The sequence below is a fragment of the Falco naumanni genome, chromosome 6, assembly GCF_017639655.2.
Source record: "Falco naumanni isolate bFalNau1 chromosome 6, bFalNau1.pat, whole genome shotgun sequence".
NCBI classification, from domain to species: Eukaryota; Metazoa; Chordata; class Aves; order Falconiformes; family Falconidae; genus Falco; species Falco naumanni.
The window spans coordinates 51,676,114-51,695,450 of NC_054059.1; the positions used below are offsets into that span (position 1 = coordinate 51,676,114).

At 40.5% G+C, this 19,337-nt stretch overlaps 1 protein-coding gene across 6 annotated transcripts in view; it reads right to left on the bottom strand.

Moving 5' to 3' along the window:
* The window catches only part of CCDC28A (coiled-coil domain containing 28A), a 28,257-nt gene extending 17,989 nt beyond the window's left edge, over nucleotides 1–10,268 (bottom strand). Inside the window, exons 1-6 of one of the 6 annotated variants that reach the window (XM_040599522.1) lie at nucleotides 9,828–10,048; nucleotides 9,095–9,289; nucleotides 6,257–6,420; nucleotides 5,142–5,296; nucleotides 4,492–4,514; nucleotides 638–3,473 (exon numbers count right to left, since the gene is read on the bottom strand). In XM_040599522.1, the coding sequence (XP_040455456.1) occupies nucleotides 3,419–3,473; nucleotides 4,492–4,514; nucleotides 5,142–5,296; nucleotides 6,257–6,420; nucleotides 9,095–9,252 (555 nt within the window). In that variant the 5' untranslated portion in view covers nucleotides 9,253–9,289; nucleotides 9,828–10,048 and the 3' untranslated portion in view covers nucleotides 638–3,418. The other 5 variants (XM_040599518.1, XM_040599519.1, XM_040599517.1 and 2 more) reach the window with 5 other exon arrangements.
* Nucleotides 10,269–19,337: the final 9,069 nt, after the last annotated feature.

The following is a 19,337-nucleotide window of genomic DNA, read 5'->3' on the forward strand; positions in this document are numbered from 1 at the left end:
AAGCGTTCCCAGGTCTGCTTCTGTCCTAGGGCAAGAGTTTGAGTTTATTGCCTTTTATGGGAAATGTGTAATTTCCTTTATTCTTTTATGTGAAAGTTCATAGAGTATAACTCCTGGAAAAATCACTAACCTGTGTTTGAAGAAATAAAAAAAAGAAGTCATACTCAATTCTCTAGGTGAGGACAGTGAGGTAGCATTTTTAAGTTTCTGTAATGACTAGAACTAGAAGTAAATACATAATGTTTCAAGAGTTGAAACATATGACAAACACTAAGCATCATACACTGATGCTACAGGCTCCCTGTGTACACTGCATTAAAGGTTAAAGACTCTAAACTGCAACATAACCATGATGAATTGGGACCATCAGGGATACTGAACAGGCGTTAGCAATCAATATTAAATACAAATACAAAGAAGGTGACATAGTTGTGAAGTCTATAAGGCTCTAAGGTGCCCTTGAACTCCACAGTAAATATGCCCTGTTTCTTAACTGATTGAACTAAAGGTCATGACTCATTTAACTAGGCTTTTGTTGCTGGGTTTTGGGTTTTTTTTAACTTTGCTCTTAGGCCTTTAGTCCTTGTACCTTCGTGTTACTATAGTTGCAGAACACTAAGAGAATTGGGTCAGTAGACCTTGATAAATATATTTATTTTCCTTTACACAAATGAGAATTTCAAGACAACTCAGCATGGGTGTGTTACCATTTGTATAAATTGGCCACTTTAATAAACTTACTGGGGAAAAAAATAAATCAGTCCTTACCTATTTATGTTGAAACTTATTTTCAGAGTTCAGTATATTTTCTGAACAAAAGATGCCTGCCTTAATCACTTGTCTTGCTGTTTTTGAAGAAAGAGGCAGGTAATACCACTGACCTTCATCTCTTCTGAATCATCTTTTCTTGGATATTTTCCTGTTAGCTTTTCTTCCTGATTTTTATTTTCTTTTTTAGTTCACCGAGGTTACACAGATGACTCTTGGAGTGAGATAATCTAGATCAGTGATGCAGGAAAGAGCATCTTCTTTCAAACACCATATCCTTTTATCAGTGTGAGTTCAGGCTGGGAAACACTCAATGTTAATACACACTCATCTCCATAAACAACTCTTCAGGAAACAAGATAACAGAAAAGAATTCATTTTCTGCAGCCACTTATGAAAGTACGTAAGTGCAAAAGCCTGTCCACAAATATATTACAGTAGATTTTTTTTTTTCCTGCAAGAGCCTAGAAATGCAATTAGATTATTACTACATAGAAAAGCTCAGTCTCTCAGAGATCTGGTTACAAAACTTATGCGTGGATCCAAAAGATAATGAGCATACATCATTAATGAATTGTGTAGAAGATGCAAATTTGAATCCAGGAGGAGACAAGAGAATTTTAATTTCCTAATTATTTGCAGTTAATGCATTCCTTGGGACTTGCGATTACCCATGGGCTTATGGTGGTTGAAGAAATAGGTGCTAATTCTTGTAAAATTCTAAACAGATGCTTGAGAAATTTATTTATGTCTGTATCTCAAATTATAGCTTTGTTACATACTTGCATAAGTTGCTACTGAAATTTAGAGATGAAGACATCCCACAGACAACAGGTTTGTAAATTATTTGAAGTGTGTTTTAAGTCATAAATCTCAAGAGTTAGATGACAGAGCCCACAGCAAAAGATTACCTCTTTCGTAGAACAGTTTAAACTATGAAAACTACTGGTTAAAAGTATGTTTTGAGAACAGCATGTATTACAACACTGCAATATACTACACTGGCAATAAGTTGCTAGTGAGGGTATAGCTCTCCTGAATCAAAATGACCTGCAAGACTGTGACTTTGCTTGTATAAATGAGCTCTGCTAGTGACTTTTGCCATTGTAACTACCCTCACACCTTTACACATCTTGAGGCATGAGGCTAAACCAGGCCACTTTTTCACTCGATGTTCATAAGTCTGCACAGAAAGGAGGCCATAGTGTCTACAGTGAGAAGTGACTGGGCAGAAAAGGTTAACTGCCCAATTATTTGTTAGAGCAGGGGAAAAAAAACCATCAACCTTGCCTTCATTTTGAGGAGCATGCTGTATTCTAGTTCTCCTAAGCAAACTTTGGATTTCACATTATCATGGGTACACACCTAGCAGCAGCCTGGGACTTTGAGGTACTTTTACAAGCATGCAAAACTCCTAGAGAATCTCAACAGTAAGGGAGATAAATCCTGTAAAGAACAACAGCATCCTAAAGGAAAAGCCCAACTGAGATCCCTACTGGTTTGTTAATCAGAGACTTGCCCGATAGGTGAGGCAGGGAATAACAAATGCTTGAGTCTAAGTTTGTAGCCAGAGCACACTGTGGGATTCAGAAAAGATCTGGAGCCAATGGAATCCACAACTACATCTTGCAGCTGAAGACACATCTTCTCCAAAGATGCCAAACAAGAGGCTATCTTTGTTCCCTGGTCACGTGCCCAATGAAAGTTTACCTCTCAAACAGAAGAATAAAGATTTCATTCCTTGTGTAGTAAGTATATAGAAACTTAACATACTACCTAAAACCTCAATATAAAAAAAAAATCTAGAATCAAAGGCATAGTTTGGTGGACTAGGATAGACATTTTCGATTTAAAACTAGCCTGATTTTACACTAAAGAATTTTTTTCTCTGACTGTGGACACAAAGATGATACCAATTAATACCAGACTTTTTGTAACACAGGAATTACTACAAAATTGCATATTGGATTTATTGAACAGTAACAGATTTACCCAACTTTAGAATTTCACAGTATGTGACTGACAGTATGCATGCTAGTTCTCATTTAGTGACATTTTATAATTATTCACAGTAATGAAAAGTAAACTGCAAACATTCAGGCCATGCAAGAACTCTTATCTTAACACAGCTGAACAGACAGCAGCATCTCTAAACAAAATATTTAAGAAGTTTTATTTTAATCTGTGTCATTGCTGATCAACAAAACACTAAAGATTTAGTGTGCAGATTGTCTACATACTGATCAGAAAGGCATCATCATCATTGCTACCTTGATAAAAACTGGAAAAATGCTAATTAACTTATATACATATCATTTTCACCCATATGAACAACACTGAGCAGAAGTGTACTTCCAAGTTTCCCCAATTTTTCTATTAAATAAGGCAATAATAAAAAGCATAGCATCATAACAACCTACTTAGAACTCTAGATACTGAGTCCTGACATAATGCAGTGCTCAGAAATATGCAAAAATAAACACCTGGATTTGCACTTTTGATTCTTCATTGTGTGGGGTGGTTGGGGTTTCTTGTTGTTTGTGTAAAACAAAAAAACCTACCACCAAAACCCACAACTGTTCCAGATTCCACTGTCAGGAAAAACAAAATAAAAGCTTCTAGGAGAATCCAAACTGACAAAGCTGTTCTTTCAGCCTGTGGTACTATTTGGAATATCTTGAGCATCTGCTAAATGTAGTTTTTGGCTGAAGCAAGCCATTAAGGAATAACATTTTCGCATAGAGATAAGGTATAAACAAGACAGTGTTACACAAAACTATGCTTAGTCCTGGGACAGGTATGCACCAGTCCAGATTAATTCAGTTCTATTAAATCCTATGCTAGTTGTCAACTAGTAGATTAATCTTCCTCGATGAGCCTTAAGTATTACATGCCCCCAGAATTAGCTGGTGAACCAAGGGGGATAGCAGATTATTTTTATCACTTACATGAAGTTACCATATTCCCCTTGCGTTTGAGACCTAGCCTTAGACACCTTCCACAGACACAGAGAACGTATATACCAGTGCAGTATCTTCAGTCCCACCTTCCTCAATGCAAACAAAGTGTGTAACATCAGAAATAACGAGACCACAGTATAAACTGAACGCAACACTCCTCAACTGTGTTCTTAGTGCATCAAAAGTATGCTGTAAAAGGCAAGCCAAGACATTCAGATTTATCTGCTGGGTGGGCTAACAGCACATTTGTGCAATTACTAAAGCTCTGCTGAAGAATTTGACTTGACCATTGTCTCACCCTACAAATAAAAAATTAGGTCAGTCCACTGTTCACAGTAGAATCTGTGATAAAGAGCTGCACATATTTCTAGAAAAAACAAAAAGAGTAAGATTCACTTATCAATGGGACAGAACACTTCTGAATACTATAGAAGGGATATTGCGATCTATATTTGTTCCAGAATGTCTCAGCAAGATGCATGTAGAGACCTGCTTCTGATGGGCTTTGCCACCAACTGTCAACACATTGTCTAAAGTGGTACATGCTAGCTAAATAAATTACCACATGAAAAAACAGCCTGTAATTAAAAGTGTTAGGATTCTGTCATTTGTGTATTAGAATAACCTAAAACTCATGCTGTATTACAGTACTAATTTAAAAGAAAGCGTTATTAAAGCTATTTGATTCCTATAAAGACCCCATAAAGAAATAATTATTAACTGTAATCAAATAGAAAAAATAGACATTTGAGAAAAAGGATACATAGATGAATTTAGTTCTTCTAGCTGCAATAAAAATGTAGAAAGAATCAGAAATGGTGTTCCGTTAGTCAAATAAATGCAACGGTTACACTGATCTGATGAAATACATTAAAACAATGAAGGAAATCCCAAGTAGTTTGGGCTGAAATGTATGATTTTACTACAAAAAGCAAAGCAAACCTGTGCTGAATTCTACACCAGAGCTAAGTCCCAAAGTAAGTTTAAATTTGCTGATCTCAGGAAATTTGAAGACTTTGTTTTGGGTTTTATGGAAATACATTAGAGAAAAGGAGAAACTGAAAGTGTGGAATATACGTATCTAAATTCCTTGTTATGTGTGGTCTTCCCCAGATGTAGAAGAATAAGCCACAGGGAAAATAATCATAGTTCCCTGGTACACTGGCCATCTCTGAACAGGCCTACATCCTCAGAAATTTTACAGCCAAGACTGTTCCACTCATCAAAACAAGCAGCAGCCTCTAATAAAGAGAAGGCAAGGTGCCGTGTTTTCTCACAAACAAGATGAGGGTAGGTCTTGTATCTCTGTTCATCTCAGAACTATGTTCTCCTCAGCTATAAATCACTGTCCACCCAGCAGTGAACCCAGTACTGTGAGCAAAGTTCCACACTTCCTGCTTTCCCAGCACTTACATCTGACAGCAGCCTATCGAGGTTGGAGTCACTGGCTAGTTTTCTTTTATCTTCAGGGAGTTCTTCCAGCTCCCCATAGAGCTCCAGGTTAAGACGAGCAAGTTTCTCCTGCATACTCCGCACATGCTCCATCTGCTCTATGGAACATTCGTTTCCTAGAAGGACAAGCAACAGCTTTATCTAAAGAAACCTGAGAGAGCAAATGAATGTACAAAGATACAGCTTTTTACATCAAGAGGAATTTAAACATCAAATTTACAAGTTAATCTGCTTTCTCAATGACTTCTTCCTGTTTCACTACTGAAGCTTGTCATCCTGACTGGTGTTATGTTTTGTTGAACTTTACTAACATGTTTTTAGAATATATGAGTTTGTTCTGTACTCCTGAATTTCTCTCCAATTCAGGAAGACCCTGTTTGTTTGGTTTTTACTTTAAATATGGTCACAGTAAACCTTCTTTCTAAATTTGATTTATCTTGGGGTTTTTTTTTCCTTGTAACTGATGCTTTACGTAACACAGACTTTTCAGGTTCTCTTGTAAAATCAGTGTGGAATTAACGTGACATGCTGACCTAACACTAAACCTGCAAAAGTACATAAGCACCTTTCTACTCAGTATAGGGGGAAAAAAGGGAGCAAAAATGTTATATTTTTTCTGAAGCTTCCATCAAATGTGAAGTAGTAAGAATAGTAAGATGGTAAGATAGAAGGGTAAGCTAAGCAAAATACAATTGCATTGGATTCCACAGAACTTGTTACCTATAATAAGCAGCAAAATCAGGTGCTAAGTAATTCTTATTATTCTTATACTCTCATAGATAAATGGCTTTAAAATTGGGATCTTAAATCCATAACCAAGGTGCTGTCTTTGGTAAGCCATCCTGGTAGGAACAATGAAATGGCAATTGAATAATCTCACACCAAATCTCACAACCTTACAACAGGACTATAATTTTAAAAATGCAGTAAAATCTATTAATCATGTTAAACTTTATTTTCATACATCTGAGTCCAGACTGACAGTCTCTCCATACAGCACACTTGTTTACAAATGTTACCATCATGTAGCTATAAAAAAAAAAAAAAGATTGTATACAGACAATTGATGCATTTACCAAATGCTTGAAGTTTGCCAGAGTGGAAGTCATTCAGGAGACTCAGAAGTCCCCTTTCCATTTCCTGAACATCTGATACATCTGTGAGAAAAGAATGCTGGATTGGTGCTGCCTCTGCCCCTTTTGCTTCGCCTCCTGGAGGTTTGGCTTTCTCTTTTATTACACTGAAAAAAAATAATTAAAACAAAAAGACTACTTCCTGCTTTCGCTTTCATCGAAAATCTGAAGTGTCAGGTAAGTGTGCACCTGGGCTTCAAAAATCAAATGGAAAATATATACTTCAATCACTCTTTTTAAATTAAAAAATGGAACACCCGGTCTTAAGAACAAAGAGCATCATCACTGTCTTGACAGTTTGATACTGCAAAGTGAAGGATTCCAACAATCTGCTTTCCTACTAATAGGAAAGGGAGGGAAACCCCAGTGGAGCACATGTATGTAATGGCCATATTAATAATCTGAAGAGGACCATTACCCAACAATGACACATAGTGCATGGAGCACTATCTACATAAAATAATCCTGAAAATATCTGGAAACTCTCTTTAAGCCAGAAAGAAAAACCCTCAACAATCATATGCTCCTGTTGTCACAAACACCTATAGACTGCAGCCAGTATGGCTAAAAACTTGCTACAGCTTATACAGGAAGGTGACCACACCGCCAGATTAATCTTCTCTTAGAGCTTCTTCCCACCTTTGAGTAACAGCCCAGTTTTGTAAAACTCTCCATAAAACACAACCTCCCAGTACTCTAACACATACCAAATATAACTAGTCCATGCCCAAACAAATGTTGAATATGCTAAAAATTCTCTACAGCTCCCTCTGCAACAAAGCAGTCAAATTTCCTGCATCCCATGTATTTTTCTCTAGACATGCAATTTTTTCAGAGCACCACTGCCCACAGAAACTACATGGATGAAAATTAATAACCATTATAAATCCAAATGAACGTGCCATCGATATGGAAGCTAAACACAATTCCCACTGAGAAGCAGCATATTTCATCTTTGACCCAGAGACGGACAGACTGCAGCCTAACCTAATACAAATCAGGTAAGGGGCTGTTCTCATCCCAAATTTGCCAGTCCACGTGCATATGCAGCCTTTCTCCCACATTGGCACGGCTGCTTCTGCAGCCTTATGATCATTCTGTTCAGAACCTGATTCAGTGAAAAGTTTTGAACCTAAAAATCAAAACTTAGAATACTGTGGGGTACTTAAAATAAATAGGCTTATTAAAGAAGCTTTATTTAATTAGTGAAGATAACAGGGTTTACAGCACAGTAAGCCCCACCTTCCCTTGAATACTTCCACATTCTGCAAGTCAAAAATTCTCTTTCCTATGGGAAATAATCATTCTTTTTCCAGCCTAACAGCTTCTGCAGTCTATAAACGGTATGGATTACATAGTCTATATGCCAGAACAACTAATGGTCCAAAAATTACCATAACTGGTTCGGCTCAGAGCAACTCATCTCAATTTAGGCTTAACTTTGGCTATTTCTACTTCAATTTCAGACTAAAATGATTGCATGTCAGAAAGGTCATTGATTTTTCCCACTTGTATCTGAAGTTTAATACAACATATTACTGCATCTGGAAAACTTATTTCATTGGATTCTTCCAGATTAAGTGAAAATGAATTAGATACTCCTACTCCACTATTGTAACAGCAGATCATCCTCACATTGTTATGTCAATTACTGCTTTGCTTGGAAAGTTCCAAGAAGCTGTATTGCCACTGCTTGGTAAATTTGACTTAACAATTGAGCAAGAATGTCTTTTTCCAAAACTTAATGCAAAAAGTGCATTTTCTTCTCTAGCCAATGTTGTGGACTACCAGAAATTAACTTCTAGTACATACCAGAATGAGACATAAGTAAACTATATGGTCAGCTGCAGAAATCACCAATTTATAGCACATCAGTATTTATTATTTCCCTCAAAATATTAACACATCTTCCCTAAAAAATAATGTATAGACTTTACATTGCAGAATTTCATTATTCATCAAGCCAATTAACAGATCCTTCAAACAGACTATCTGTGCTAACGACGACAGTTCAGTATTTAATCTTCAACTGATGCAGGTCAATAAACTCAGCTGCTGCCTCCCCCTAGCCAACATTTCACTTTAAAATCCCTCTTCACTCATTTATCTACTGTATCTGCCACAGCCAAGAAATAATATTTTCTAATATGCAGGAAAATTAACATTCTCAAACCGAAACAGATATGTGGTCGATAACACACAAATTATTCCAAAATGGTACTTTCTGAAGAGGCAAATACTTCTCTCTGTGCATGAGTATGGCCTAGGACCTACTGCTGCCCTCCCAGAGGCCAGCAGAACCCACCCAGAAATTCCAGTTCTAGCTCATCCTCTTCAATTTACATCCTCCATTTCCTGCCCTACTTGTCAGTTTCAAACTTGCAGTCAAGTAGTATTTTCTTTGTTCCTCATAGCTGTACATCTGGGGCTCTGTCATCTCCCATATGATGCCCACATTTGCCATATTTGATCACCCAACTCTTGTCTTTCACCAGTCACATCAGGCTATCATCTCTTCAGTATGAGTCTACAGCACTGTGTAACACTTTATAAAGCTTACAAGAAGGGTATTGAGCACCTTCCTTTTCTGAAAAATAACCGTTACATTGCATTAAACACAAATCCCTTTACTAAAAAAACCCACATCATCAAAACTTTCACAAGTCTGAATCTTTCTTTTTATTCTGTCCCAGCCAGTCTTAACACCCTTTAGACTGTCTGAACTTTGGCAGGTTTCTGGCTCTCACTTCCACTGAGTTTGCAAGAAGCTCCTAAGCTTACCGTTTTAACTTTGGTTTTTGTACTGCAGGCTGCGGTGCAGGATTTGAAAAGGCTGTACTTTTACTGACCGGCACTGAGCTTTTCTTGGAGTTAGCAACCTGAGCAGGGTGACTGGTCGACGACTTCGGGCTCCTCCTCTTGATTTTCCTTTCTTCCATTTCTTCCAACTTACTGCATCTAGACTAGTTTCTTGTCCTTCAAAGGGAAGAAAAAAAAAAAAAAAGTAAAAAAAAAAAAAAGGAAGAAACACCCATTAAAACTGGCATTTACAATAAAACAAGGGAAAAAAAAACAGGTCACAGCACATGGAAATACAGCTTATAGTTTCTTCAAAGATGACCAGTCACTCATTTCTTCAGACAAGAGAATCCAGTTTCAGGAGAAGCTGCCCAGGCCTGCCTGCTCAGCAGAACAGGCAGCAATTAAAGTCTTCAGCATCAGCTTCAGCCCACAGGCACCTCAAAATGATCTCAAGCTTTGCATCCCATGGATTATTGCTAGAGAACACCATGACCACTTGAGCCTTCACCAAGCAAAAGATGGAGCAAGGTTAGTGGCACCAGGACGCTGTGCCCCATCCCTGCCCAAAAACCTCCCCTACAGGGACAGCCAACGGCCTTGTCACGCTGCTGAGACCGAGTTGTTATTTCTATTACACATACTACCGACGGGTAGCGCCCAGTGACAGAAATGCTACCTTACTGCTATTATATACGTTATTACCGGGTGCTACCTCATGGCCTCCTCGCCCGGGGAAACGCCTCCCCTGAAACGCACCAGCCCGTGGAGGCGGCAGGGGGGGCCGGGCCGGGCCGGGCCCCCCACCGCGGGCGCGGCCCCCAGCCTCTACCGCCTGCTGCCATCTTATCAGCGCGGAGCCTTAGGACGCCAGTCAGCCCAGGGGGCGTGGGGGGAAGGAGGAGGCCAGCCCCCTCCCCCCGGCCCCTCACCAACCGCCGCCCTCTGCCCCCCGCCGCACATTACACGGCCACCGAAGCGCAAGCCCCGCCCCCCGGCCGCCGCGCCCCGCCCCCCGGCCGCCGCTACCTGTGCGGAGGCCCCGCCCCGCAGCCGCGCGCGGACCCCCCCGGCCTCGCCGGCTGTCACTCCTCCCCCGCGGAAGCGGCAGGCGCAGCCCGGCGCGCGGGTCACATGACTGCAGCTTGGGGCGGGGCGGTCCCGCTGCCCCGCGAGATGCATTGTGGGCGTCGCGCCCCTGCCGGCGGCCGCGCTCCCCCGGCGGGCAGGGCGACTGCCATCCCCAGCATGCCCCGCGGCAAGGGACGGACGGCGCGGAACGCGCGCAGGGCACCGACGTGGCGCTGGGAGGGGCCGAGGGCTTCCCTGTGCATGCGTGAGCGCCCAGCCGCCCCCGCCCCCCGCGCAGGGGCGGGGCCGCGCGAGGGCGGGCTGCCGGGCGGGGCCGCGTCAGCCGTTAACGGCCGAAAGGGGCGGGGCCGGCGGGCGCCTTCTGCAGCGGGGCGAGTGGCTTCCCTGCTGACACGGCGTGGGTTCCTGCGGGCACGGCGGCTTCCGAGACGGACGGCTGGTTCCGGCCTCGGTGCCGTGGGCAGTGTGCCGTGGCTGGGGGCTGTGGGTCGTGTACCGTGGACGGGGCTGTGCTGAGGCGCGGCGCGGGGCCGTCCCTGAGGAGCCGGCCGAACAGCACCCGCCACAGCTCTGAAATGCGAGAGGCGGCAGCAGAGCAGGGCGGTCAGAAAGGGGCTGCCGTGCGTTCCACGCCCCACAGGCCTTTGGGAGCTCTGTCCGTCACCTGCGGGGACGGGGAAGCGGGGACGTCGGCGGGTGTTGGCGGACTGAAGCTCCCGCTTGGCGCGGGCAGGCTGTGGCCGGCGGCAGGCCCTGTGCTCCAGGGGGCAGCAGCTCCGCACGCTGCAGCTCCGGCGGCCTCGGCTGTTCGCGCCTTTTCCCTCCCGGCTGCCGAGCTCCCGGAAGCGGCAGGGGCAGGTGCTGGGCCTGGCAGACAAGGAGGAGCCGATCTCCTGTCACACAGCTTCATCCCCGCGGCGGGGCGGGGGTCGCTTCAAGTGATGAGATGGGCTCTGCTGCCACATTTAGTTTGATGCAGCTCACGGTCATTTCCGACCTTGATTCCAGTCTTGAATAGTTGGCTTGCAGGAACTTAATTTTCAAGGCAGGTAATATGGGCCAGGCATGCGTACCTAGCCTTAGTAATTAATAAATTCAGCCGCCCCATCTATTTCCTGATGCTGTCGCTATCGTAGGGGAATGCAGTTGCATTTCTGGTCATCACTTGTCTCTTCAGTGCGCCCTGTCGCTGATGGCTGTGTGGACTTGAATGCTTGGCACATGTATTCCTAGCTATGACTGGTAGTTTGAGGTGTTTTTCCCATATGTGATAGTCGTTTGTTGCCTAGAGGTGTGAACTTACCGACTGCAATTTGTCGCTCAACTTGAATTTCTTCTACTTGCAACAATATTTTAGTTTTTACCTGAGAAACATACTGTTCTTAACTAAGTTTTTTGATGAAAACTCGCAGATGTTATTTAAACACTAGCTGTGAAGGATATTATAATCTGTATCACCCAGGGTCCCAGAGTGAAAACATCAGCCGAAAGCTTTACCAGTGTTTGCAAGGGTATGCCTAAATATAAAGCTATGACATGGCTTAACAGGTGTGCAGCTAGGATGCATCCCTATTTCTGTCTAGACCTTAGATGACACCAAAAAACTGATGGTGCTAGTTTACCCTGATCCCAAACCTTCTTACGGATCTTGAATTAGACCTGAGGGGCTATTAAATGTAACAGTGCCTTCTCAAGACTTGCATGGGACATTGCATTTGTGATATTTAATGTCCACTTTGAGTCCAAAAAGGGATGCTGTCAAAGGAAGATTGCATTTGCAGTGATTCAGGTGAAGGACAGGGACCAATGTCCACTAAAGGTCACTGTAGTGAAAGTAATTCCTTGCAGCAAGACACAACTTGGGTCTAAGGATCCAGATCATTTCTGATACATTACAAACCTTTTGTTGCAAGAGATCTGTGCCAGTGATATGCTGACAGTTTGCCTATGGGAATAAAAAATCTAGGGGTGTTTACATGTAAACTACAAGTCTCATAGCAAAAAAGGTGCAAATTAGAAGAAAGAAAAAACCCTCTAACCTTGGAGAGACATTAAACAAAAAGGTGATGATACAGGTAGAGAAGCAGAAAGAGTTGTTTACCATCTTTTTGATTCTTTAATACAAAAGGCTTCTGATATCTAGTTTGGCACGCCTTACAGGGAAACAAGAGCTAGCAAAACTCACACAGGCTGTAAGCCATAGGGCTTCCTGAGTAGAATCCTCATTCACACACAGACGTATGTGGGGAGGGGGGTGCTACAAAAGCTGGAAAAAGCAAGATTTACAGGCAGATTTGTGTAGGTATTTGGGAGATTTGTATGAGATAAATACTGTTTCTGCAGGGTAATTTCAGAAATGTGTGTGTTCATTCAGCTCATTTCTCACACACTATAAAAGCAAGTAAATGTACCCACCTTGCAGTTTGTATATAGAGGTGTGGTTTGTTTTTCCCCTGTGATTAACGGTGTTCTGCGCATGCAGAATAAAGCAAAGAGGTTTGACAGCTAGGATGGAAGGTGACTAGGTGTCCTTTGTTTCTACCAAAGCAGTTGAAATAGAATGTCTTATGGGCTGTTTTTAAATAAAGGGAAAATCCATTGCTAATGCAAGCATTTAAAAATAAAACTACTTTCATATTCAGAAAGCAGTTGGATTCCACTGTCAGCCATGCTTCAGTTTAGTCTCTCAGTATAAGCAATTAAGTACCCTTAGTTACTCTTATAAAAGTGTGCAGTTTCCCTGGGACACCCCAGAAAAGACGTACAATTTCAGCACACATGTAGTGTTTTGCTCCAAGTACATTTCTTATCACTGCACACTATGTGACGTTAGAATTATTATTGAAATGTCTCTAGTACTTCTATATCTGATTTAGCAGAGCCTACAAAGGCAGATAATTGGGAAAGCATCAGACTTTATTTTACGTTTTCATAGTGAAAGTAATTTTACAGTGAATAATTAATTTCTTATAAAAGATAACAGTAAAAATCAAAGGAAACACGGTCTTGATTTGATACTACAAATCCTATTGCAGATAACACTGTTGCCTGGAATAAAATAAAGATATACATTCACCAGGAAAAACAAGTGTGTTTTGGATTATCTCTATTTAGCTGAGCTTTTGCATAATTCTGTGTTGTGGTAATGATTCACAGTTCAGAAAATGCTTTTTTTTTTTTTTAACTTTATAAGGCGCTTTTTCTGACAACACCATCAAGCATTACAGTGGTAGTGTTTGTATATACTTGTTGACTGAAGTGCTCCCAGGGTAACAGCATTTTAACAGTAACAATATTATTGTTAAAGAAGTAAACTAAAAAATTAATTGAATCTGATTTTATTTACATTTATATCTCCTTACAAACTAGAGGCCCACCTTTGAAGATGCCTTGAAGAAGAACTTCAAAGAAGTTAGTCAGTACTTTGTATTGAGATATGCATGCAAATAAGATCAGATTCTTCTCTCTGAAAATCCTGTTCAGTTAACATGAGATGGCAAGTTGGTTCTCAAGGCTTCCAAGACAGTGATGAAAGCATCTTGTTCTTTAGCTTCTATAATTAATCTCAGATGTATATCACAGAGTGGCACCTTGTACTCACAGCAGCATGACATTGCTGTAGCATCATCTTCTGAGAAAGAGCGTAATCTGGGACATACATGGTCATATGAAATAAAGTACTTATATCTGGTTTATGACTAGCAGCGTAACAAAGTGTGTGTGTACTGATCAGGCAGCTAAATGTGCAGAACAATGTAGCAAAGTTGAAATTATATATTAAGAAAATTAATTAACATTGGATTAATATGGATGTAGAATTGTGTGGTTAGGCACACGTGTATTCTGCTTTACAGAATGATGACAGATATGCCCTCCAGAAATGTCACTGAAAACATGTCAACATGTATACTTACAGTGTATCTTTCTCTCTATATAGACACACTGTGATTTGGCTATTTAAGTGAAGGAATATAAGCATATCTAAACATTTAGACTTCTATATTATTACTGACGAGTTTCCACATCTCTAACACAAATAGTCCATTGAAGTCAGCACAATTACACGTGACAGCAAGCAATTTAAAACCTCCACCAGAATTATGTGTGTACCCAGTGTCAGTTTACTGCAAAAGATCAATTCTCAGTCAACTACCAAAACATTAAATACGTGACCTCCTTAAAAGCTAAAATCTTTCACCAGACTGTGGATGTTGAATAAACCACCTCCTTGGCCGAGCAGTATGGTGATTCAGGCACCCACATGGTAATGAGGGGAGGAAGGAGGGAGAACAGAATGGACTTGTTGAACCACATGGAAAACAGAATATTTTTGGTTACACGTAAGTCTTCCTCTGAAGCAGGATGGCTGCTCAAAGCTTTTCCCTTCAGTTTGCCCCAGTTGCCTACTGTACATCAACCTCTTTAGCTCCTTACTAATGTCCTCCTGGGACTTGGTCAGTTTTGTTCCAGCCTTCCTCTGTGTGTCTACTCTCATTGTGCCCCAGTTCCTTCTCTTTGTCTAAGTATATCTTCAGTTCTCCTCTTCAGCCCTGCTTTGGTCCCTTGTTCTTATAGTCTAAGATGTTCCTCAAAGAGAGATGATTGCCCTAGGACCTAGGAGACGCCTAGGAATAAAAGCTGATTCTTCCTATCATGTGAACTTTGATGAGTTCCATCAACTATAAATACAGCTCTGCTGGTTAGAGCAGAGGTCCATATAGCCCAGTGTCCTCACTCCAAAGCAGCCAGTTGCAGATGCGTGCAAAAAAATGTAAGAATCTGGCAAACATCTGATGTTGTTTGAGTACTTTACTGTCTCCAACAGGCTTGTGGTTCAGATGCAGTTTCTATGCACATAGCAATGTTATGTGGCAGTCCCCCAAGAACCTCTAGGGACTGAATTGGCCTGACCAGCCCCACCTGGGACCCCCCCCAACCCCACTGCCTGTGGGCCCAGAAGCCCCATTTCAGCTCAGCCTGGGGCCTTCAAGCCCTTCCTAAGCTCAGGGTCTCCAGCAGTCTCTTCAGTTTCTGGATGGATCCCTGGGATTTATGCTGTGGTCTTGTCTCCAGAAAAAAAAACAACCACAAACTGATTTCTTTATATGCCTGGACAATTACATTGAAAGAATATTATTAACATGTCAGCTAGTCTGGATTTTGTATTCACAGTATCATGGAAATAATAGTGGTTGGAAAGCACCTCATGGTCATAGCATCATGGGATTCCTCAGGTTGGAAGGTGCAACATGAGGTCTCAAAGTCAAAGTAGGGTCAACTGTGTGCTCAGACCAGGTTGCCCAGCCTATCTTGAAAACCTTCAAGGACAACTACTGCACAGATGTCCTGTAGCACAACCTCCCACTCAGAGCAGGGCTACTGCCACATCAGGTCAGCTGTGGCTTTGTCTGGTCAGGCCTTGAAACCTTCCAGAATGAAGATTCCAGCAGCCCTACAGACAACTTGTGCCAGTACTGCATTACAGTCCTAGTGAAGTGTTTCCTTATACAATTTTTAGTTACATGAAAACATGCTAATATTCTATGTCTTCAATAGATATAGAAGCTATTGTACAGTTTAATTTGCCTTCATATAAATATTTGGTTTAAATATTTGTAACATGCATTAAGGTCCTCCAAGGAAAAAACTCTTTGGAGCTGTACATTAGTTGTTTTGATAACTCTGATACTCCATCTGGAAAAGGAAAAAGTCTATCATTGGCTCTGCCATCATAGCCAGTATTTCAGTACAGTCCCAAACCTACTACAATTTTTCAGACTGTGTCAGGTATGTAAACCAAGATCAGCAAGAAATGCGTTGGTGATTCACTAGCGCATAATGCATTCTCCTTCAAAGTTATTTCAAAACGTTTTTCCATGTTTTTAGATGCTGTCATGTTGTAAAAAGAGTAGGGTTTTCTGAAGGATAAGGCTGGGAGTCACTTAAGGAGAAGTTGTGGAGGGAAAGCAGGTAGGGAAAAGACTTTTTGCACAAGATGATTGCTAATCTCTGTCTCTCACCACTATCTTGCTTGGACAGTGCTTGTTCACATGCTATAATAGATTATAATCAAATGATCCCATCTACCAAACTGGTTCACTAATTTTATCATGAATAACCTTTCTCACAGGACTCAGATGACCCATTGATAGACTTGGGAAAAGGCTTGGATAATATGGCACCACTCCTTCAGATACTTGCATGCATGTTCAAAAGTGGACAGCAATGAATTTCTTATGTGCTTTTAAAATAAATCAAAATAAACCTTGGGCAAATCCTTTGTCCTTGGGCAGCCTGCTGAATTATTTTTGCAGGTATTCATTGAGCTACTCACTGTAAATGTAATGTTTGCAATCACTCTAAGATCAGCAACATGATATTTACAGAGTTCCACTGAAGTCAGCAAAATCAAAACCTTGAGAACCAAAGAGGGAAGTAAATTCTAGAAACAAGACCAGATCAGAAAACAAGTGCCAAAAGGCTTTTCTTCTGAGCAGCTGGGGACATATTAGTGCAGAGTATGGTTTCTGATGTCTATTATGGAAATAATAAGTGGAAAAGATTGTTGCATTTTATTTAACCTTAAATTTGTAACACCTGTTCTTGGCAGGCACCTGCTCTTTTCTCCTTTTCAATATTTAAATATTGAATAATGTTTATGATTAATTTAGTACAAGATAGAACATGCAGCTCATATCACAAAGAACCATGGTGCATCTTTTGTTTTCTGTAGCCTGCTTTCTGAACCATTCAGTAATTTATCACAAGGGGACTATAATGGAGTAAGACCTTGCAGAAAAAAACAGTCTGAAGGTAGCAATTGAAATAAAATATTTGCTTGGTTATTTTAATAGCTTGGCTAAGTGCCTGCAAATACTGTTTTATTTTCTCTGCCAGTGTTTACACTTAATGTCAGTAGGAGAAATTACTATTCACATTCTCTCTATGAAATGCCAATGAACAGTATTGCTAGTACAGAGTAACCCAGGCATGTCAGGGAGGGTCCCATAAATAAAATTCAGCTTTTCAAAGCCATTTCAGCATCACCTCTAGTGTGCACAAACATGGGCTTGTGGACATAACCACTTGCAAACACCTTCAAATCTTCAGTCGTAGCCACGAATCCCAATGGTGCAAAACTCTGTACAAAGCCAAGGAGTAAATAAAGGCAATTCCTACACAAAGATCATACAACAGGTGGATACAAGACAAGAGAGGAAAAAGAAAAAAGGAAACAATTAGACAGCCTGGATCTACATGATCAACCATGGTTTAAGCATAGCAGCAACCTAATTTTTGTCAAATGTTCTGTTGGTTTCATGGGCAAGGATGAATTTGTAGCTTACAGGAAAGAATTTGTAGGTAAATTTTGCTGATGGATCTTTTGGCTTAAAAGAAAAACAGGTAAACTTATAATTTTCTTCTTGATCCACACAATATAAACTAATTTAAGTATTCTTGATTTTTTCAAATGGTAAACTCTATATCCAAAATCATAGACCTCATTTGGACACTTCAACTCCAGAAAATCCAGTAATTTTCCTAAATGAGAAGATTTGTGAAGATTATGCCTGCAAAGAACTGTGAAGGCAAGCAGGCAGTCTTCCTTTATTGAATGTGCTAAGAGCATGAAATATAGCCCTCACAGTTACGGTTATAGAAATAAAGTTTTATTATAGAAATACGTAGTTATATTCTAGAAATAAAACTCAGATTCTATCTTAATATCAAAGTACGACATTATGATATTTGCAGCCTGCCATTTTTCCTGATCAGATTTGTAGTTGGCCTCAAGTCACTTTCATGTTGCTTGGGAAATTTAATTCCCTTCCCCCTCTATAGCTTAGTGGCTCAGTATAAATACAACTGCTAAGAAGTTTTAAAACCATCAAATGACTATTTTTTTCCAGGCTAGAACATATATTGCTGAGAAGTTCCCCCGACTACATGTCTGTTCTCCCAAACAGACATTGGAAAGCATGTTTGTAATTTTAAACTGTTTTGTTAAGCATATACAAATGCAGAACTAAAACCAAACAAAAATCCATTCCCTAAAGAGAATAAACAGAAATATTTGTACAGAAAACTGTTTCTAAGCAATGCATATGCTAAACAGTATACTAGAGTTTTCTTTTTAATATGATTTTACTCCAGTAACTAATTAGCAAAGGAAAAGTTAAATATTTCCCTTTGCATCAGAAATACTAAAAAGAAATAGCAACAAGGGGTCTCAGGTGCAAACAGGACACCTGTGACTGTGTGCAACATATTTCTATGGAGTAACAAGGGCCTCTGCAGCAAAACGCGTAAGGCTTAGATACATAATAGAACACCGTGGGCATGCGAGTAGCACTGCTTCACTGAGGGCAGTTGTACGTAGCCTAATAGTTAAACATACTACATGTACAATAGATATTTTAGAAAGAAGACTTCTGTTAGTAAGAAGACTTCTGTTTTAAGGTTTTCTTAAATTAATCTTAATGGAATAACAGGTTTAAATGAGACCTCCTTATCAAAGTACATCAAAAAACAACTATAGGGAAAGCATAGTAAAAAAAATTATAGACTTCAGTGGAAAATAACTGACTGCATTTACAAGTTTTGGTTGTGGATCACAATAATTGCACTAGTATTCAAACCTGCAGTCATAACTGTCATTAAATACAAAGCACAGAAATAGCAGCACATTAAAGAACCAAAGTGGCATCACTGTGAGACTCTTTTTTGGTTTTGTTTGGGGATTTTTGGGTTTGGGTTTTTGTTTCGGTTTAGGGTTTTTTTTGGGTGGTTTGGTTTTGGTGGTTTGTTTTGGGGTTTTTTTTGGTTGGTTATGCGGGTTTTTGTTCTGTGTGTGTACAACCAGGGATTACATTTGCAAACTTTTAGAAAGAGACCATAAGGGAGACTCCTGGAAGGAGGCTCTAATACAGTCAGCACTTTTTTTGTCTAAAGACGCTATTCCTGAAATACGAAATAGGCTGAAATTCTTTACCCTTTCTTTCACCCCACGTTTAAGAAAAATTAAACAGAACTTTTATAGCTGTATTCCACTGCATTTAAAAGCTGATTCCTATGCTGTTAAGCGAAGTGTTTATATATATTTTTCTTGAACTAACTAAAAAATTATTTTTGC